We start from the raw sequence: 23,512 nt of genomic DNA, 5'->3' as shown, positions 1-23,512 counted from the left end.
TGCAGTACTACTTCTGATTTAATATTTTGGTTTGGGAGGGACAATTTTACAGGACTCCACCTTCCTACCATATTGACTCTGACTTACTCCACATGTCAGGTAACAAATGTGGGGATCCTGCCAGCTGCTAAGTATGTCCCTCCCAATTACACTTTTGGGAGTCTGGAGAGATGACCATAAACCCACTTCTCTGGGCCAGGACCCCATTGATCATCTCGCTTCATAAACCTCCACTCTATGTCAGTATTACAAATCCATTGATTTCTGTGTCAACTCAATCTCTGTACCTTGAAGAGCCTTCAAAAAGGCTTGGTATTTTTCTTTCTCCAAGGTAAATTACTATGACAAATGGCCACAAATCCCCTTGGGGAAGGATTCAGCTACTATTTTTGGTGTGAGCTTGTAGTGATATTTGTAGGTCTTTCCTCAAAGAAATCTGGCTTCCAAGAAAACTAATAAAAAAAATTAAAAAAAAAATCTGGCTTCCTTTTCCAACAATGAGTGTTGGCTCTGTGAACAAGTTTAGATTTGGAAATTGTGTGACTGTGATTTTTTGTAGAGTGGAAATCAACCTCCTCCTTACCTCGTTACCTCTGTTTGTCTGTTTATATGAGTCAAGAACCACTCTAGTCAGCTACCCCTATATATTACCGCTAAACACACTATAATCTATCATTCATCAACAAAGCCCTACAGGTAAAGGCAACATGCTTGCTACTCCAACCTTGCTGCTCATTACACTATTTATATCCACATTGAATCTGTTGGTTAAGTGTGACAACCCAAACTCTGCCATTTTTGAATCCTATCATCCTGCTGATTTTAGAGATTCTACTTCTATGGCAGCATCCCCTAGTGAAACCCTGGTCTCCCAAGGACAGTCACCCATGAGCTTCTCAAAGATGCCAGTGCCCATCTGACCAGTGCATTCCTCATAGTAACAGAAGTATCCCTTGGGAACTCTCTAAAAACAAGTTTCATAATAAATCTATGCTAACATTTCCACCTCCCTGAGCCTTCATTAAGTAGATTAACATTTTTTGAGCAGTTTTCTGGAATGGATGATCAGTGTTTCTTATAAGCATAAAGACTGTCCATGGAATTAAACAAAAGATGAAATCTGAAATACCTATAAACACATTCAAATCTCCTAAGGAGCAAAACGGACTCTCTATTCATTAAATAGAGAATCCATTAAATGTTTTTTAAAAAATTCTTTGGTCAATGCTGATATACTGGGAGTAAAAAGTATCAGCAGTTTTGGAGAAAAGTGTTGAACCAAAAAATACTTTCCACATTGTGTATAAAAATCAATAGAAACAAAACTATTTGAAGGTATGACATCAACCTTCAGAAAGACTGTAAATCCTTCCTCCTAAATGAGCTGTGGTAAGTGCATTTACCCATGTAAAAATTAACTTAAAGGAGTATATCCAGGAGAAGACACTAGGTGTGCATGTATGTGTGAGGGAGGACAGACTGTGAAGGTAGCTATTGATATGGAATTTGTGATTAATATATTTTTAAATATGACATATACTAAAGTCTTTCCTACATCCTATCCAAATATTCATTGAAAAAATATTAGCCATTTTAGTTGGAGAGTCTCTTATATGATGAAGCAGAGAGATCCAGCCTAGATAGATTTATCACAGATGATAAAAGAACATTGTATGGAATTCTATAAACCATGATAAGGAAGAGATGCAACATTTGATGATCTCTGATTAGATAACAGATTCCAATTCTGCCTATTTAATTGGACATAAATCCAACAATCTAAGACCTCTATTGTTCACGTGCATGCATTAATTTTATTGTAAGAAATTTAACAGACTGAATCAGAAGAAAAAACATGGAAATGTGAACCAAGATGTACAAAATATTTGCAAAGGAGAACACATAGATAGCACTAATGGTTTAAAACTGAAAAACCTGTTACCAAGGCTTGCTAATATATTCATTATGGCAAATTTATCACTTTGAAATCTGCATACAGAATTAACAAGGATAAAAACATCAATAACTCAGCAACAGTCTTGACAGTCAAGAATACATTTATATAGCAATCAAATGACTGAATATGATCCCATTGTAAAATTGAATGGCCTTACCCTTATTTTTTTAATAAATAAAATGAACAATGCCTAGGATGAACTGTAATAAGCTAGTAAACAATATTAATTATTCTTAGGTAGGTGCTTGGGATATACATAATTATATTTTAAGGAATCGCTTTCAAAAATATTACAGTGATGAAAAGTAATATTCAAATGAAATCTTACCCAGAAAGCCAACGTATAAAAGTAGAGCTTTTTTGGTTGATGCACATTTCATCTTTGTTTTGTTTTGTTTTTGAAAAGAGAAGAAAAGCCTTCCAAATATAAGTAGCCAGGTTTGTTATTAAAATAAATTCAAAGACCTTCACATTATACTCATTACAATAAAACTGCCTTCTTGTTTGAGAAGTTTGAAATATTCAAAGTGTCCTACTGGGAAGTTCTTTGTAAAAGTTTTCCATACTTTCTATTGCAAGGTCCCATAGCAAGAAAAATGCAATGCAATTAAAGTTCCAGTATTTATTTGGGTGGGGGATATGAAGAGCTCATTTCCAATATCAAAGAGAAGAAAAAATGTCTGAGGCCAACCAAGCAAATACAGAAATACAACAAAAAGGAGTGACTTGCTTTCCTCTATAGGTAAGTGTAATATAAAGCCATTGAAATTAAAACAGCACGGCATGGTAGGAGAAGGGATAAGTAGAATGGTAGAACAGAATAATTCAATTTTGGGGCATCTGAATGGCTCAGTCAGTTAAGCATTTGACTCTTGATTTTCACTCAGGTTGTGATCTCAAAGTTTGTGAGATCAAGCCCCACGTCAAACTCTGGCTGACAGCACAGAGCTTGCTTGGAATTCTGTCTCTCCCCTCCCTTTCTGCCTCTCTCCTGCTCATGCACTTTCGATCTATCAAAATGAATAAACATTAAAAAAAGAATAATTAAATTTTATTAGTGGTGAAAATAGCATTTTTAAGAACTTTTAAAAATGCTTTAATGTTACACACTATATAATAATTAAAATGTTAACAGTTCTCATTACGAGAGAAAAAAATTGTAACCACGTACAGTGACAGATGTTAACTAGACTTAACTGTGGTGATTATTTCTCTTGTACACCTGAACCTAACATAATGTTATAGGTCAATTATACCTCAATTTTCATAAAAAGAGAAAAAATAGCATTTTAAAGCTGTAGGGTGGAATGCTGACTCTCCTGTCTGGATTAAGGCAGAGGGAAAGAAGAAGAAAAAAAAGAGAAAACACTAGACTAATACTTTGTACCATGGACAACACATTCCCTAATGATTAAATCATTAAATACATTACCAACTATATAAGCTGTTAGAAAAGAAGCATACAATGTAAGATACATGGACATGAAAGGGATCTTATGAAAGTAGGTATAAAATTCAGAAGCCAAAATTGAAAAGATTAAAATGACTCATCTTTTAAAAACAAAATTATCCAAGTAAAAGTCACATAAGCAATATTAAAAGACACATCCTGGTAGATAAAATTTGCAACATAATTTTCAGATACTGAATTTGTTTTTATAGGACGTAAAAAGTCCCTACGGGTCTGTAGGAAGACAAGCAACTAACCCATAAGAAAATAAAGAAGGTAGATAAAAACAATCAACAGACAAAGGAGATGAACAAATGATTGATACATGGGTGGGAAAACGTTCAAATTGACTGGTAATTACGAAAATGCAAATTGAAACTTCACTGTAGTATAATTCACTTCCTCACATCAAATTAGCAAAAATTTTAAAGATTCACTTGTGCTAAGGAATTAAGGTAAAGTCACTTTCAACTTTGGATAAATGCCATTTTGGAGAAGGAAACTATCCTACAATGACACTGGCAGACATGTAATCAAGACGTGCATAAACACATACACATACCAGAAATGCTCACTAAGTTATTATTTGTAATAGTAAAAATCTCTAAGTAATTCAATTTTAAACAAAATAGTGGCAATTCCATGTATCTAGTGCATCTATACAGTAGAATTTAGTGCATCCATACAAAGTATAATTCAGCCTCTGTGAAAATAGTGATCTAAGTCAGTGGTTCTCAAATTTCAGGGTACATCAGGATTACCCAGAGTACTGGTGACAAGACAGATCACTGGCCCCAACACAGGATTTTCTGATGTGATGGGCACAAGAACTTTCCTTTCTAACACATTCTCTTCAGGGACCACACCTTGAGAACCACTAAGCTGGATCTATAGTTGGTGATTTGGACACATGGACAAGTGAAAAATTCTAGCCACCGAATAATACTTTTCATTACCTAATTTAAAAAATGAACCTAAAACATTAACATATACAATCATATTTATGGGAATGCGCCTAACAAGGACTGCAAAATGATACATCAAACCATTTAACATAAACCTCTGAGAGGTGAGTGGGACAGTGACAGGGAACATTTTGTTAAATATCTCATTGTTTAAATCACTTATAAGAGAGCTATATTAAGAATTCATTTGTTATTGATGTGATAATATTGAGAGAGAAGAGAGGAAGGAAAGAACGAAGAAAAGAAAAGAGAAATGTAGTGATGGAGGAAAAAAGAAAAGAAGAAAGACAAAGAGAGTGGGTAGCTGAATCTTGAAATTATGGACATGTAGAGGTAATATTAGGTTTAGAGATTTACTAACAAATTGTTGCCTCCCCCTGCTTTCTTACCTCTTCATATATGTTATAATAAACCTTCATTAAATGAAGTAGTCTGAACATAGTCCTAGTCCTTGCAAGCTAAGCAAAGGTAATTAACAGAAATGTAAAAGCTCTGTGGAGTATTAAAACACAAAAAATAATGAAATTTATTTAAATGGGTCTAATTTAAAGTAGGCCACAGGAATGCTAAGAACCACTTTATAAATCTACTTATTTTCATACTTACATATTCAACTCTAGACTTTAAAGTCTAATCATAAATTGCTTTAAAACAATGAATAAAAACCCAGCATATATTTTATTACATATCAATATAATGCTTATTTACATGCCAACTACATATATATGTGTATGTGTATATATATATATATGTACATATATATTTACAATACCCACTTAACTCTCAAAAGGATTCTATGATATAGGTATGATGTTTGCCATCAATCTTTGTATACAGATAAGACACCTGAGGCATAGAGAAAAGAGAGGTCAAGGAACTTTCCCACACTCACGCGGGCAGTCACAGTGGATCCAGGGTCATACCCAGGTAGTCTGGTCCCAGTGCCATACTATTAAGTACTAGTACCTTCCTCTGTACCTAGCACTGTACCTTCCTCTCCTTTGTTTATTTCCCTTGCATACAATAATATCTTCAGGCCATTACATATTGCCAGATGATATATTTTTGAAGAGAATTTTTTTTAATCTAGAAAAAAAATGCTGCCTTTAAACACTTCTGGAAATGGGGACTTTTATGACTCTCACTGCCAACAGGAATAGACAACAGATTAAGGAATCTCCTGAAGAGTGGAGTACCTCACTCTTCCAGTGCATTCCCAACCTATCACATTCAGATGAGCCAAGACAGCCAGGAGGTCGTTCCAGCTTCATGGCCTCAGCCAAGAAAAACCATCCTCAGGACCAGCTGCTATCAGCATGCCCTTTAGCGTTTGGCCAGGATGTCGATGCCCAGCTGTTCTGTCAGCTTTCCTTATACAGTTTGTTGACAAAAAAGAGGCCTGGTTAATTTTTCAAGCCGGTGATATAAACTGAAACTGTGTCACCTGTGAATGCCTAAATTACTTCTAGGAATGAAGAAATAACAATACTGAGACAACTTTTTCCTAGGGTCAGCAAACAATGAAATGGTTCCAGCAATGGAACTGCTTAGGAAAAAAAAAAAAAAAAAAAAAAAAAAAAAACACATAAGGCAATAATCTACTTCTTTGTTACAGAATTATTTTGGATTGTCCAGACATCAGAGATTATACTCCAGATTGTGAATCATTGCAGACAAAATGTATGAAGAAAATAAGAAATTCCTAATACTAAGGGAACCTAAGGATGGAGATGAGGGAGCAGACAGCAGGGATGACTTTTTAAAAAGATAGAAAGTTGCATTTTTAAGTGTAATTTGTAGTTTAGAAGGTGCTGAATTTGGTGGGTTCAGTGTGGGAATGATGGAAGAATTAAAGAGTCTTCTCTTGCCACAAACTGCCTCTCATTTGGCAATTTGTGGCTTCTTTTAGATTTGGACATTCATATTTTGATCCCAACTTTTTGATTTTGGAATTGTTATTCTATGTATACAAATACAAAAACTATAATCAAATTATAACAGCACTAAATTTTCTGTGAGATAATATTCTTGAGTTAATGTCATCATTTTTTAAATTTTAGCAAAATTATTTTATTGAAGTCCATTGTTTCTATATGAATTTTATTTTTATTTTTTTTTAATTTTTTTTTCAACGTTTATTTATTTTTGGGACAGAGAGATACAGAGCATGAACGGGCGAGGGGCAGAGAGAGAGGGAGACACAGAATCGGAAACAGGCTCCAGGCTCTGAGCCATCAGCCCAGAGCCCGACGCGGGGCTCGAACTCACGGACCGCGAGATCGTGACCTGGCTGAAGTCGGACGCTTAACCGACTGCGCCACCCAGGCGCCCCAATCTATATGAATTTTAAAATAGAAAGGTCTGACATATAAGTTTTTCTATATCCAATTATAATAACTATCATTTTTGTCCTTGTATGTATAGTTTTGCAATCATTGTTATCCATGAAGTCTAATCGTAATAGGTCAAATTGTATAGGACTCAAATTTATTAATATAATTTCATTCTTTAATCAATTTTCAGATAAAAGCAAGTATTATAATTTATCATTTTAGCCATCGTGAATTTTAATTTTAATATTATTTTTAAAATTTAATAACAATTAGGTTTAATAATCATATTTTCTAGATTACTTTTTACTGTCTTTCATTTTACCAACAGAGTAGCATTAAGTTTTATATTTTACTATTTTAGTTTTAGTCATGGTCTTATTTATCCATATTACTTCATTCTATGAAGTTCATTTGCTTATTTTTATTTGTTCTTCAGGGCACAATGGTAAGGTCAAACATCTTTGCGTATTAAGAGTTATGGTCGGTAGGAGCAAAAGAGAAGGTTAAAATGATGAGTTCATAAAATCTCTACACTGCCCCTTACTTTCTCCTCTGTAGTGGTGTTAGATGGATTTTTTTTTCCTGTAACACTAATACTTAAAATATGCAACTTTGCCACCAAATGAGATCTCTCTTCCATCATAGTGTCCGTATTGATTGCCAGTGAAGATTTTGAACCAGGCAGGTTAAATATATGACAATAAGAATCGGCAAATTCTGACTAAAACATCCTGAATATTCTGTATTGAATCTGAATTAAATTTTTACATCATGAATACACAGCCTAACTATATTACCTTCTGCCTAACCTTTTCTTTCACACCTACAAACTTTTGCTTTGCTCATTATTTATAATTTTAGTGCCCTTTGAAAGTCTCAATTTCTGTTCCTGCTATTAAAGTAGCTTATGAAAGCTGTAGCAGATGACTCTGAAAGCCTGAATGCATACACCTGCAAACATTTGTTTTTCAAAGTTTTCTATGAATATAATGATGAGGAGTAAGGAAAGTGCATGTGACCTCGTGCACCACATTCTTCAGAACAAATGCTTCCTCAGCTGCAATTATGTCATCATGAAATCATGCTCCACATTCTAAAATAAACTCATTGCCATATGAATTGTTATCTTACTGAGATATTTTTGTAGTTGTCTTTTTAACAGCTTCCTTAGAAGTGTCTTCCAAATTTCTCACAATACCAAAACAAAAAAATTCTTTCTTCATCTTATCCAAGTGAGTACTTCAAGCGTGAATGTTCAGCAATCACCACCCTTATCCTGCACTGCAGACACGCAGTGACTTCAATGTCTCTCTCTCTCACACACACACACACAATTTTTTTAGCTAGATCTCCTGAAATATGTGCATTTTTGACTTGCAAGAAAGGTCAATGAGAGTTTCCCTCACTGTCACGGTTCGGGACTCACCTGTGGACGTGGATGTCCTGTGACCAGACAGGTCAGTTCTAGGGTTTCTCCTTCCCGTATAGTATAGACCCTTTCGGAGTAGCGCTCCTCCTCAATGTTACAGGCCAAGCCTGAATGCACAATACGAACCGTTGGGGGAGCTGTCGAGTCAAGAAGAAGAGAGACAAGACATATAAAAAAAAGTAAGTAAACTGTCCTCCCATGAATCGTCTTGGTTGTCAGCGCAATTCTTATTAGACTTTACCACAGTCAGATCCATCAGTCTTAACACTTTGAGCAACCCCAAGGGATTAAAGATATTGCTGGACAGGAAGCTTTAAACTTTTCTAACAGTCACCAATACATTCTGAAAATGGCAAAGGGGAACATGATGGTGGGAGAAAACTCATGACTTAGGAACTCATCATCATTACAAGACTGCATGATGAGATCTGACTGCTAAAATGGGAGAGGTCCTTCCTTTTCTGAAACCCCAAATTTAATATAGTAAAGGATGCTGCCCAAAATCTAAGTAGTGCAACCTCCAGAGACCAATAGAAAGAAGAAAGGAAATTTAAATGAAAAACACTGGCATTTTTCTACTAATTTTATAAGCCTTCTGGTGCAAATAGAGTGCTAATGAATGAGAAGATTTTGTTGTCAGGAATTGAACATCAACTTAGCTTTCAATATTTATAGACTCTTGCGTTGATATGAGCAAAAGTTGATCGTTAAATTAAGCCATTGAAGAAGGCAATAAATCATTGATGTCCAAGTATAAAATTCTGATTCAAGAGAGACGTAGTTCTCATGAAGCTATCCAAATTCCTAAGTATAATTTTCTCCTCTTTCAATACCACACAGGCCAATAAAACTTGACTACCATTAATTGACTTACTTATCACTGGAAATCCACTACATGCAAAAACTCTTCCAGTCATAAGAAACACTTACATAATAAAATATGTTTCCTGTCACCAAAGAGATAAATGTCAGTTACTAGCTTCAAATTGGAGATCATTCTCATTTGTGAATTCAGGATTTTTATTTGTAATAAACACATTTGGGAATGGAGGAGAAAGTGTTATTTTAATTAAAGTCAAGTGGAAAGGCTACATCTACAGGTAAAGGATAGTAATCTCAAGAATTTCCTGTAGCAATCTTAACCTAAACATCAGTATTGTCAGTAGATGCTATGGTTGCTTAAAAATTAATGAAAGCATACTTGGAATTCTTTATGTAACATTAAAAAGATCATGAATATCGTAGAATTTGGTTGAACTTGGTGATTCTATGGAGGAAATAAAATGAATATAAGTCCAACTTATGGGAAAATTTCTTCTGGGAAAATCTGTGTTCTGAAAGTAATACAAAAGAAAAAGTTTCCAATATCTAATACTTTGTTTTATATAAACTAATGTATATAGCATTAACAATCGAAAAACATATTTTATTATCATTCTCAATTTCAAACAGAAACTGATAGAAAAGTCTATTTATAGATAATAAAATCATTGGGTATTTCAAGTTCTTTCTGGATTCCCAAGCAGAGTCCTGTTCTTCAACTTTCAAATTCAGGATCCAATACCCAGCATCAAATGACATGTAAAGATTTCCAGCAGGAAGATAAGAAGATTTAGAAAAGTAATTCTTACATTCACTATGCACAAAAACAATTCCCCAGAAACCTGTTTAAAATCCAGATTTCAGAGGTATGGCCAGAGATCTATTATGGATGCAGAAAACTCAAGAATCTGCATTTCTGCCGAGCACCCAGATGATAACGATGCCTGTGCTACTTAGGCCAGATGATCAAAAATAATTTTCTAGGTCTTATAAGTATTTCTTGACTCAAGGAAAGTACTCCAAGGAATAAAATATCATTTTCCTTTTAATATTGTCAAGTAACTAAATTTCATGCATGCATCATTCCATTGGTTTGAACATTAAATTATGTTAAAAAAATCAAATGTTTTGTTTGATCTATAAAATCAATTTATCAAAAAAAAAATTCACCATGTCTTTGGACTCTGTCTAGACACTGTAATAATTTGTTTAGTTTTATGACATTAGAAATCCTTATCTGCAGCGTTTTTCTGGGTGTTCTGATACACTGCACACAATGTTTCTGACATATCATTTCCTATAAGGATCAAACTTAAACTTCAATTCAAAGAAGCAAAATCAGAGAGCTACTTATTTTTAAGCATCCATAATACAAACTGTATACGTATTATAGAGGTTAACAAACTGATGACAATAAACATTTTCAAAACAGAAATAGAAAATACAGATTCACTACTTTGAAATATTATTCTATGCCAAATGTATCTTTTTTTTTTTTTTCAACGTTTATTTATTTTTGGGACAGAGAGAGACAGAGCATGAACGGGGGAGGGGCAGAGAGAGAGGGAGACACAGAATCGGAAGCAGGCTCCAGGCTCTGAGCCATCAGCCCAGAGCCCGACGCGGGGCTCGAACTCACGGACCGCGAGATCGTGACCTGGCTGAATCAGTCGGACGCTTAACCGACTGCGCCACCCAGGCGCCCCTATGCCAAATGTATCTTAATAAGTGATAGCACTCATTTACTAATACATCTAATTATAGAGTAACATGACAATTTTTCCAGATTAATTTACACATTATTTTTGTTTTAATTTCAAATCAATGAATAGCATTGTTATTTTAAGATATATCTTTCCAAAGCATCATTATGCAAATAAGTAGCTTTATTTAAAACATGAAAATTATACAATAAGCACACTGTGTTCATGTACAAGGGTTAATTTTCTACTTTCTTCTATATTTTAACACGTTCTTAGAAAAGGTAATGCCTATATATTGTAATCATTATGAACCTACTGTCTATCTTATGGTAAGGTAGAATATTCTACCAAAGTTTAGGAGTGGAAGATGTATTTTTCCTAGTATGCATTAAAATATGTGCTTAGTACTTTCATTGCTCAGTGCTAAGAGGAGTATTTTGGAAGCTTTCACTAACTCTTTGGTCTGCAGAAAGCTCAACTGAAAAGGTCTTAGTTCATCCAGGTCAACACTCTTATTTCCAAATTGGGGACATCAAGTGACCTGCTCATAGGCCTGTAGCTAGTTGTGGCCTAAATGAGACCAGAACCACTGGTCCTTTGTTCTTCTCACTACTTCATGCTATTAAAACTATGTCTGACATAGTTAAATAAGGGCTCTAAATAACTCCTAAACTAGACTTACACTACACTAGAGAGAAGAAAAAGATTAAGTGTTCACAAAGTAGAGCACTGCAAGTAGACCAACAACATAAACACTATAATTGCTACAAACAACCAAAGTAATATTGTCCCAATTCATCATCCTGCCTCCAGTACGTGCCCAACCCAAGAAATCTCACAACTGCCAAAATAATATGTTGAAAATTTCTATTTTCAACATGTCCTCTTCCTGCCTAAGGATCCATGATGTCTCTGCATGACGTTTCACAGAGGAATGCCTCGAAGAGTTCTGTAAAGGTCCTCATACTGACTATCCAATCTGAAACCATACTTCTCTGTACATCAGTCCACCAGGGGTAAGGTAAAGAGCACTGAGATTTTAAGCCTTTGATCTCATATACAGATCTTCAAGCATGTATTTACTGAGCAACTGCTATCCATCAGATACGAGAGGCTTTGCTCACATATCCTCCCATCTAGAATTCCCAGACAGATATTTAGACCAATGTTCCTGACACCTTCTTGGATTATTTAGCAATGATTCTCTTTTCTTTTCTTCAGGAGATATGTACTGCCCAGTGATTTTCCTTTTCCTTAACACTCTAATTTTACATTAAGCATATCATTGCCAGGATGAGCACCATTTTTGGCATCTGCTCCATATCACATGATTCAGAATGCAGAGTAGATTTACATTTAATAATTTATTTTAATTTAATAATTAATTCCTAATTTATGTTTTAGCAAATATCACTATAATGACACCAACATCCTATTTTAGCAAAATATCAACTATTATGGCATTGAATTTACTTAACTCTAAATATAAATGCAATTTGCAGTACTCTAATTGAAGCACGTCATCTTTTATCCTCTGCTGTTGAAAAAAGCCTCAATTCATCATCCTGAAATTGGACTAAGGGTTATGATCCCCTTTGCCCTGTAGAGTCAGCAATAAATTAAAATGTTAAAATATTGCATGAGACTCATATTCATCCAAATTTGTTTGAAGTAAACCAAATCCCATTACGTAAAATCTTTCCTAACACTAATCACATCAACTCCCTTAATTCGAGTAAATTGGCTTTGGGTTCAAAAGGTCAGCCTGAAAGGGCAAAAGAGAGATATTCTTTTATCTTGTTAGAGTATACTTTTGAAAGTTAAACCAAATTCTCTCTGTATGCTGTTGGAGAAAGGACACAAAGAAATTATGCTCCAATGGCAACAATCAGGAGCATTTCTAGGCTTTCATTCTCATATACAGACTTTCAAGCATATATTTACTGAACAACTGCTGTAGATCAGGCAGAAGGCTATGTCCTGGGGATATAAAAATTAATGTTGTGAGCTGTACCTTTTAGCGGCTTACAGCCCATAGGGTCTGTCCAATTAGGAAGGAGGGAAGGAGGGAAGGAAGGAAGGAAGGAAATAAGGGTGGTACTCTAACAGAAGAAAGTGAAAAGTACTATAAGAGGACAACCCAGAAGATGCCTAAATCTGCCTGGAGGTTTCTAACATGAGTCAGTGACATGTAACCTAGGTCTGAAACCATGTGGTGGAAACAAAGGAGGACACTCCAGAAAGAGGAAGCAGTGCATTCAAAGGCACGTCTGCAAGAGACTGCCTGCAGTGTTTAGGACATAACTACATTAAAATGTGGCCCACGTAGTTTATAACTTACTCTAAATGTTGACACTGGCGCCACTCTCTCAACTTGCCATTATGTCTCGAGACACAGCAGAGACGCCGTATAGTCCTAGGAATGGAAATGAGGGCAGAGACCTACTTCAGCGGGTTTTGTTAGACAGGAGTTGAAGATTAACTCCAGGTGGGGTGAAGGAGGAGTTAAGATGACACAGAAGTTTACACTTCAGTTAACTAGGTGAGAGATGACTGTTTAAATAGAAAATGCCTGTTGAGCACCAGGCTAGCTCAGTCAGTAGAGAATACAACTCTTCACCTCACGGTCCTGAGTTTGATCCCCATGTTGGGCCTAGACCTTATTTTACAAAAAAATAAAAAAATAAAAATAAATTAAAAAAAATAAAGAATAGAAATAAAATGCTCTCTTGATCACTACATACTCCACATTATTCAGAGGTGGAAAAGATCTGAGATCAGGCGTTCTGAGCCCAAATCATGGAGGGGAGGACTTTGTTGGAGAAAAAACTTAGCTGAAAGCATTTTCAAAAAAGTCGTTTTCCAATAGCAGGCAAGCTATTAGCCAGTAAACAGGTTTGGTATTAGGAGTTTTCTCTTGTCTAAGAACTCCAGATAAGAGCTTTGTACTTTGGTAAGTCACTCAAATCCCTGATCCTACTACTCTCTTTGGAAATCCAGTTGCCAATATAATCTTGACACTCTTCAACACCAGGTCAAGACAGCTTATGTTCTTGATGCAGGTCCCAGATCTCCTGGGACACGCAATGTGGAGAGGGATGCTCATTGACCCCCTCTCAGAAGCCCTGGTAAAGACATCAGGGAACCACCCAGCACCAGCATCTCTCACACATTCTGTCAAGAGACAGAGACACAGAGACAGAGAGATAGAACATCTCACACCTCACTGCTCTCACATGGCTAGAGATAATACAGTTGACACTGTTAGTTAACAGCATTCTCTTAGCAAGCATTCAGTTGCGCTTTTCAAGCAAACACAACAATAATCAAATTTCTTCCTATTCTCCATTTTTGATTTAAGTGATCACATGCTTCCATAAAACGCTTCTCAGTTTTGCTTAACATCTTACATTTAGCTAATTGACACTGTCAATAATTGGCCTCTTCTGCTTATTTCACACAATCTCCAATACAGCACATTTAAACAGTAATTCTAAAAATGGTGTCTTCCTTTCTTAATTTCTCTCTCCCACCCATAATTTCAGTATGATCTTCCAATTCAATACTTAAATTAAGTATTGTGTCTTTAGAGGCCGAGTCCATATTTATCCTTCTTGTTGTTTACAACAATTTGCTTAGTATCTTTTTTCTTAGGCGCATTATATTACATATTCCGATATAACAAACACAGGGAAGAAGAGAATAAGAAGATTTCATCGATGAGGTGAAGAACTCAGTTTTAGATGCTAATGGTGAGCTGACCAACAACTGAAAAGCCACTGCTGTACATAAAGATTTAGAACTTCCAGAGTAGTGGGTGGTTGACAACAAGAGAATAGGCGAAACCTTGAAAACAGAGAATGCAAAGTGAGAAATGAAGAGGATAATGATAGAAACAGAGGAGTATGAATTCTTAATACAGAGATGCCAAGAAAAGAATACGTTTCTAAAGTCAGAGAACTAGAAGGAAAACAAAGAAAATGTAGTTCTTTAAAAGTTACATTAAGAGGAGTGCCTGGGTGGCTCAGTTGGTTAAGCGTCCAACTTGGGCTCAAGGTCATGATCTTGTGGTCTGTGAGTTCGAGCCCCACGTCGGGTTCTGGGCTGACAGCTCAGAGCCTGGAGCCTGCTTCAGATTCTGTGTCTCCTTCTTTCTCTGACCCTCCCCCATTCGTGCTCTGTCTCTCTCTGTCTCAAAAATAAATAAACATTAAAAAAAAAATTTTAAGTTACATAAAGAGATGCTCAAGCATGGGGAACTGTCCAAAATGTTACTTACAACAGGGTTGTCAGGAGGATCACAAACAAAAGGTCATTGCCTATGAGAGCTAGGATGGCATTTGGTGAATTTTGAGTGAGATATGGTATTAGAGTAATGGGGTCAAAAGATGAATGAGGTAAGACTCAATGGAGAGAGAAAAGTCTTAGTAGGTCAAACCAACTTAGGGCAAAAAGTAAAACTTCTATTCAGGTTCGCCCATAAGTGAAAAGGAACGTAAGTATAAAATGGAATCCTTTAACAATATCATACCATCATCTCAGAACTGCAAAGACTAATTATTTAATTTTTTTAATGTTTATTTTTGAGAGAGGGAGAGGACAAAGTGCAAGTCAGGGAGGGGCAGAGAGGGAGGGATACACAGACTCCAAAGCAGGCTCCAGGCTCTGAGCTGTCAGCACAGAGCCAGACGCAGGACTCAAACTCACAAACCGGGAGATCATGACCTGAGCCAAAGTTGGATGCTTAACTGACTGAGCCACCCAGGCGCCCTGCAAAGACTGATTATTTACATTATATAGTAAACAAACCATAATGTTTGTGTTTCCAACATAAACAACTTTATGCAATACTATACTATTTTCTACAATTCTTCATCATTCTTTTAAAATTGACTTCCCTGGGGTGCCTGGGTGGCTCAGTGGGTTGAGCGTCTGACTTCGGCTCAGGTCATGATCTCATAGTTCGTGGGTTCAGCCCTGCGTCGGGCTCTGTGCTGACAGCTCAGAGCCTGGAGCCTGCTTCAGATTCATTGTCTCCCTCTCTCTCTGCCCCTCCCCTGCTTGTGCTCTGTCCTCTCAGTGTCTCAAAAATAAATAAACGTTAAAAAATTTTTTTAATTGACTTTCCTAAAATCCTACCTGTTCTTCTTTTCCTTCTTTTTTTCCTCTGTTTACTCTTTTACAAGTTTAACTTTGTCAATTTCTGCACCACATATGCAGAAATCTCTCAAAACCATCTAATTCTATAAAAAATACAATCAAGGTTAATCCCTACAGCACATAAATATACTTAAATGAACCCATATTTTAAAAAGAAAAGAAAAACAGAGACAAAACAAGAGCATTTATCTTCCCATCAAGGCCTCTTCTTGTCCTTCCTTTACAGTTTAGTGCCTAGAAATAACAGTACACACTCTAAGCCATCTTTCTGCGTCTGCTTTGCTATCCTCAGACCACAGCAGCCTGGCTTCTGCCTATTGCTTATATTTATAAAAGGAAAATAGAAGATGGTAAGCTGCTAGATTTGGCATTATTTTGGTCTTCTACCTCTCCTTCAGTCTTAGTTTATCTGCCTTTGCCTCCATGAGACTATAAGGATCTTATGAAATTATACCCTTACTCTACATTTTAAAACTACATAGACTTATTAAATCCCACTAATATACTCACTACACTCATGAATATAAACACATATGGAAACATGCCCATAAACAAAATGTTCAATTTGTATGTCTATTCTAATAATTTCCTTAAAATGTAGTTAAAATCCCTCTGTCATTGCCCTAAGTAATCCCAAATAGGGCAATAGTCTGATACACAAACAACATACAGATTATTTTAGTCAATTTTTTAGTTCCAAAAAAAAATCAGTTAGAAACTGACATTTGATTTTTTTGATTCATTGATTTCTTTTAATTAACTACTATTTCAGCATCAGTGTGAACTCATTTCCCTCCCCCTTTCCCCTGAACCTATATATTTGATTGACACAATATTCCTATTCACATCAGAGAAATACCTTTTTTATATTTACAAAATATAAAAATATATTTTATATATAATAAAATAAAATAAAAGTACTAAGATCCTATTGATTATTCTGGATTTAACCAAAAGAAGGCCGTATCTACCTCATATGACTTTAGAAAAGGCTCTTAATATGAAAAGTTTTAAATATTTTGCATTATTTCTTCAGTACATGTTGAGCAGCATTGTTATAAGTTAATTGAGCTCCCCTGAGAGACTCTCCAAAGCCCAAAAGTAAGGTAAGAAAATTAAACCCTGAAGCCTCTGCTTTTAGAAAGGAGCTATTAATGTTTTCTAAATAACAGAAGTTAATATGATTTTTTAGGTTAGTGTTCAGCTAAGTATTTAAAGAAAAGTGTTTAAATTAAACATTTTAACTCAAGTTATCTGTTTATATGCAATAGATACTATTTAAGACGGAAGAAAGTCTGTCATCAAAATAAAGTAACAATAATAATGTAATTATATGCATGAAATATCTCTGATGAATACAGATACAAAATTCATCAACAAAATATAAGCAAACCAAATCCAAAAATATGTTAAAAAATCATTTACCATGATCAAATAGGATTTTTTCCAGGGATCCAAGGGTGGTTCAATACTCACAAACCAATCAATGTGGTATATTATGTCAACAAGAGAAAGGATAAAAACCATATGATCATCTCAATACATGTATAAAAAACATTTGACAAAGTGCAACATCCATTCATGATAAAAAATCCTCAACAAACCAGGTTTAAAGGAACATACCTCAACATAATAAAGGCCACACATTAAAAATCACTGCTGGGGCGCCTGGGTGGCTCGGTTGGTTAAGCGTCTGACTTTGGCTCAGGTCATGATCTCATGGTCCGTGAGTTCGAGCCCAGCGTCGGGCTCTGTGCTGACAGCTCAGAGCCTGGAGCCTGTTTCACATTCTGTGTCTCCCTCTCTCTCTGCCCCTCCCCTGTTCATGCTCTGTCTCTCTCTGTCTCAAAAATAAATAAACGTTAAAAAAAATTTTTTTTAAATAAAAAAAAAAAAAATCACTGCTACCATCATACTCAATGGTAAAAAACTGAAGAGCTTTCCTTCTAAGATGAGCAACAAGACAAGGATGTTCACTCTCACACTTTTATCCAACATAGTTTTGGAAGTCCTAGTCACAGCAATCAGACAAGAAAAAAAAGGAGGGGGGCATCCAAAGTGGTAAAGAAGAAGTAAAACTTTGACTATTTGCAAATGGCATGATACTCTCTATATAAAACCCAAAAGACTCCATCAAAAAAACTAATAGAACTGATAAATTAATTCAGTGAAGTTGCAGAATACAAAATTAATACACAAATCTGTTGCATTTCTGTATATTAATAATGAATTTGCAGAAAGCGAAATTAAGAAAACAATCCTATTTACAAATGCACCAAAATTAATAAAATAACTAGAAATAAACTTAACCAAGGAGGTGAAAGACCTGTACTCTGTACAAGTAAACACTGATGAAAGAAATCGAATATGACACAAATAAATGGAAAGATATTCCATGTCCATGGATTGAAAAGCCAATATTACTAAAATGTCCATACTACCCAAAGTAATCCACAGATTTAATGTAATCCCTATCAAAATACCAACATTTTTCACAGAACTAAAACAAAATACTATTAAAATTTGTATTGAACCACAAGACTATGAATTGCCAAAGTAATCTTATAAAAGAAGAATAAAGTTGGAGGTATCACAATCCAAGATTTCAAGATATACTACAAAGCTAATCTAAATAGTACAGTATTAGCACAAAAATAATCACATAGATAAATGGAACAGGATAAAGAGAACAGGAATGAACCCATGTCTATATGGTCAGCCAACTTACGACAAAGAAGGCAAGAATATACAATGGGAAAAATGACAGTCTCTTCAATAAATGGTGCTGGGAAAACTGACAGCTACATGTAAAAGAATGAAACTGGACCACTTTCCTACACTCTACACAAAAATAAATCCAAAATGGATTAAAGCCCTAAATGTGACACCTGAAACCATAAAAATCCTAGAATAAGCCCTAGGCAATAATTTCTTTAACATCAGCCATAGAAACATTTTTTCTGGGTATGTCTCCTCAGGCAAGAGAAAGAAAAGCAAAATTAAAATATTGGGACTACACCAAAATAAAATGCTTTTGTAGAGCAAAGGAAACCAACAAAACAACAAGATAACCTACTAAAAAGAAAAAGATATTTGCAAATGATATACCTGATACAGGATTAATATCCAAAATATGTAAAGCATATTACACAACTCAACACCAGAAAAGCCCAAATAATCAAATTAAAAGACAAGCAGAGGATCTGAACAGATATTTTCCAAGAAGGATATACAGATGTCCCACAGAAATATGAAAAGATGTTCAATATCACTCATCATCAGGGAAATGCAAATCAAAATCACAATGAGGTATCACCTCACACCTGTCAGAATGGCTAAAACCAAAAACTCAAGAAATACCATGTGTTGGCGAGGATTTGGAGAAAAAGCAACCCTCATGCTCTGTTGATGGGAATGCAAACTGGTACAGCCACTGTGGAGGACAATATGGAGGTTCTTCAAAAATTTAAACTAGAATTACCATTTGATCCACTAACTCGACTACTGGGTATTAACCCAAAGAAAATGAAAACACTAATCTGAAAAGATACATGCATCCTTTTGTTGATTGCAGAATTATTACAATAGTGAAGATAGGAAGCAGCCCAAGTGTTCATCTATAGATAAATGGATAAAGAATTGGTGGTACACACACACACACACACACACACACACACACACACACACACACACTGGAATACTACTCTGCCATAAAAAGGAGATCTTGCCATTTGTAACAACATGGATGATCCAGAGTATATTATGCTAAGCGAAATAAGTCAGTCAGAGAGAGACAAATACTATAGGATCTCACTCATATGTGGAATATAAGAAACAAAACAAATGAAGAAACAAACCAAAAGAGACAAAAAAAAAAAAAAACAGACTCTTAAATAGAGAACAAACTAGTGGGTGGGTGCCAGAGGGGAGGTGTGTAGGACAAGTGTGAAATATATAAACAACACTAAGAACAGAAAATAAAATGACCTTCAATAATAATATAACTATGTGCATGAAATTTTGAAGTTAAACACAAAAATCAGTAATGCGATTTAAGTTGTAATGTTAAAACAAGAATAAAACCAATAATGTTTTTGTATAAAAGAACTACCTTGTAATGTCATTTTCTAATATTATCCATTCAGGGTACTAACTTTGCAGAAAATTAAACACATAACAGCAAAATATAATCTAAACTATATTCCACAAAATAACATTTTGTGTTCTATTTTTCTTAAGTGAAACAATATAAAAATTTTAAATTTTATTACATGGAGGTTTCTATATTTGCAAATTCGGATTTCATCAAAAATATCTCTTTGTTTTCACCTAGAAGCATAACCTATTAATATCTATAGCTAAAACTTCAAAGACTCTTATATGTTTTATAGATGAAAAACACATTTCACTGAATCAAAGGTTTTTAACATTCCTTTTTTCAAATAGAGCATTTGACAACCTCTTATGTGTGTTCCATAGAGGAACCGTGGACCTCCAAGTCTTAGTTGGCCTCCAGTTCTCTACATCCTTGTCTCTACATGGACATTCCTAGCCCAAACCCTTGACTATGTTCTTCCTGGTATTTTACAGGGGAAATATCTGACTTACACCTAGCAAATATTTGAAAGCCCATCAAATATTTTGTTAATCTTGTATTTTGCTCACAAAGGATTTGTGTGGACTAAGCTGGGTACCCCAACTTGAAGGTAATTATTATGGGGAACTGTACATTCCTCTTCCTGGGTAGGAATGAGATACCCTATACACAAGTTCCTGGCTTTCTATTGGATGCTATAGCACATTCTGAATTGTTTGCAACTAGAAGTTGAATCATGTCTCTAATTAATAAATTTTAGAAAAATAAAAAATAACTACTTCAGAAACTTTGAAGCCTAGGCCGTAGACTATCAATCTCAACAACAAGCTGAGACAAACACTATCTTGCTTTTATGGCACTGTTCTTTTTGGGCTTTGAGTCAGTGTGGGGGCACGGTAATGCACACACAGACCCTATTATAACACTGCAAGAGAAGGCAGCATTTAATCCTTAAAACCTTTGATTAGGTCTTCTCCCTCTAAATCAAACTTGTGAAATGGCTTCCTCCTAATAATGTCAGAAGCTATGTATCTTGCGGTCAGTGAACCATCCAAGGTTCTTTGAACCACATCTTCCTTGCCCCTTATGAATTATTACCACATCTTATGAGATCAGGACTCTTGAAGCCACAGGTACTGATTACATCATTTTTTTTTTTTTATCCCTCTGGACTGAAATGTATACCTCAATACACTCACCCTTCAGTAAAATTAAGAGCTTTACAGCCTTCTGGAAGGAACTTAAGCTACAGCAAATACTAACTAAAATGAAATTAGTCTCATCATTGTGCTGCAACCTTAATCACAAATTGGGTATTTACAGAGAGCCATTATTTCTTCCAGTCTAGCTCATCAAAAGAAAAACAAAAAAACAAAACAAAACAAAACAACAAACAACGAGATTTACTACAGAATATGCCAAAAATGAAAACTTCAATTTGCTTCTCCAAGAGTGGCAATGGCAAGCAGAAAATGTTGATGATCTGACCTGCCAATTTCCCCATTGTTTCTCTCCACTGAGAAATCACTGCTGCTGCCTGTGACTAACCCCAAGGAGAACAACTTCCTCAAAATGTCAGGAAAATGCCTTCTGGACCCCAGAATGCAGGAATCAGTGTGGCAGTGAGCCACGCCCAAAGTCCCCTACTGAAAAGAGCAGAAACGAGATTATCACTAAGCAAAAATGAGTCAGAATCCACTAGGGCAATAATGTACTCCATGGACTGAGAATTTAGCAAACACCAGGCACCTGTGTAACAAATGTGATTCTGACAATCTCTAGTTCTCTCTAAAACCTGAAATGTTTATTTTTAATTTCCATTGAAGAAAACAAGACACCTTCAGTGAAATTCAATAAATTGTCAGAGTTTACTTTTAACTACAATTCTGCCTTACCCTAAAAAACAAATTTTGTTAGGGTGCCTGAATGGTTCAGTTAGTGAAGCGTTCAATTCTTGATTTTGGCTGCAGTCATGATCTCGCAGTTTGTGAATTCAAGCCCTGCATCAGGCTCTGTGCTGACGATGGGTAGCCTACTTGGAATTCTCTCTTTTCCTGTCTCTCTGCCTCTCCCCTGCTCACTCGCTTGCGCTCTCTCTCTCTCTTTCTCTCTCTCTCAAAAAAAATAAATAAGCTTAAAAAAACACAACTTTTGTTGTGTTTCATTTTGCAGTGCTGCATCTTTTTAAAAGGTCAAACATTCCCTTATATCTTTGGAATTTAGGGGGAAAGAACCAAACACAGAAAGAAAATTATCAATCATTTATATACTGATAGGTAAAACGTGTTTTTATTACATTACTTGGTGCCATAAGTCTCAAAGTAAAAACATCTGTCTAAATCATGTAATGTGACACATAAGCAATTATTAGTAAGTCTTATCATCCACCATCCAATTATTTTAAATATTAAGCTTTGACAATTTCAAACATACACATACTTTCTCTGCTTCCACATCACACTTGCACTCTTTGTCTTAATCTCAATGGTAAAGATAACACCTGCCTATCTGTCTGGACCCACCAGGTTTTTTCCCATGAACTTCAGTCCATTTTCAAAAATTGATTTAGAGTCTTCTGACTTTTCTTAAACTATGTTTCTGGACTTTGAATATCCTACCCTCTTCTTTGCACTGCCGTTTGTCTGATATATGAAAATCCAGTGAATGACCAAGCCCATTATGATTCAAGTCACCAGCTCTGTCCGTCTTTCCAGGTCCCCTACAATGAACCATCACTCATGTATCATCTTACACCCCCACTTTTACTGACCCACTGTCGCAGAGATCTATATCACCAATGCCAACATTACAATTTTACATCACCAACATAATGTAAGCCAATACCTAAAACAGTCAAAATTTTAAGAAAAGAAAAACGGAATTTATTGTTTCAATAATAACTTTTTTTTCACAAGAAATTTTCTCCCACGCCTGCTTAATGTTATTGGTAAATAATGAACAATGAATTGTATGTATGTATGTATGTATGTATGTATGTATGTATATGTGTGTGTGTGTGTGTGTGTATATATGCGTGTTTGTATGTGTGTGTGTGTATATATATACACACCTCTAGATAGAAAGTCTTTAATGATGAAGGTTGAATCTTTCTAATGTTGCTAATTTACAGTACTGGGTTTGAAGTTGGGTTTCCTGGGTTGGGAAATACTAGCATATAATCTTGGATAGTCTCACTTCCTCACATATAAAATGAAGATAATAAAACTTTTTACTTCACGCTGCTGCAGTGATCATATTAGATAATGCATACCTGAAGCTTACATCAGTGCCTGGCTCATAGCAGTAAGCATTCAAAATTTTAGTTTTTGTTGGCAGCCTGAAATCCTCATGCATGGAGCAAACATTGGAGGAGTAATATTATTACTGATTAGTGAAATCATTATATTATCTTGCCAATAATTTACATGAAACAAAATGAAAAATATCTGTAACAATTACACCAACTTAATATAAATTGTCCACATAATGAAACCATCAAATTTGTCAACAAAGCTAAGCTTCTCTTTCTGAGGCCAGTTTATCAAGTAAATAGATGAAAATTGTTGCTGAAAATGTCAACTGAAGCTGGTGTTTTTC

General features: G+C 35.3%; 1 protein-coding gene across 2 annotated transcripts in view; it reads right to left on the bottom strand.

Annotated features, from left to right (window-relative positions):
• Window positions 1–23,512, bottom strand: part of MDGA2 (MAM domain containing glycosylphosphatidylinositol anchor 2) — an 870,482-nt gene that overhangs the window by 494,488 nt on the left and 352,482 nt on the right. For both annotated transcript variants that reach the window (XR_015252395.1, XM_086709827.1), the window contains exon 2: window positions 8,132–8,271. Coding sequence is in view for 1 of the 2 variants with exons in the window: in XM_086709827.1 (XP_086565953.1) it covers window positions 8,132–8,271 (140 nt within the window). In the remaining variant the exon portion in view is untranslated. The remainder of the gene's footprint in view (window positions 1–8,131; window positions 8,272–23,512) is intronic.

The sequence above is a fragment of the Puma concolor genome, chromosome B3 (assembly GCF_028749965.1).
Source record: "Puma concolor isolate L17-30 chromosome B3, mPumCon1.1.hap2, whole genome shotgun sequence".
NCBI classification, from domain to species: domain Eukaryota; kingdom Metazoa; phylum Chordata; class Mammalia; order Carnivora; family Felidae; genus Puma; species Puma concolor.
The sequence above is the reverse complement of the archived record's forward strand: the minus strand, read 5'-3'. Positions and strand labels throughout refer to the sequence as shown.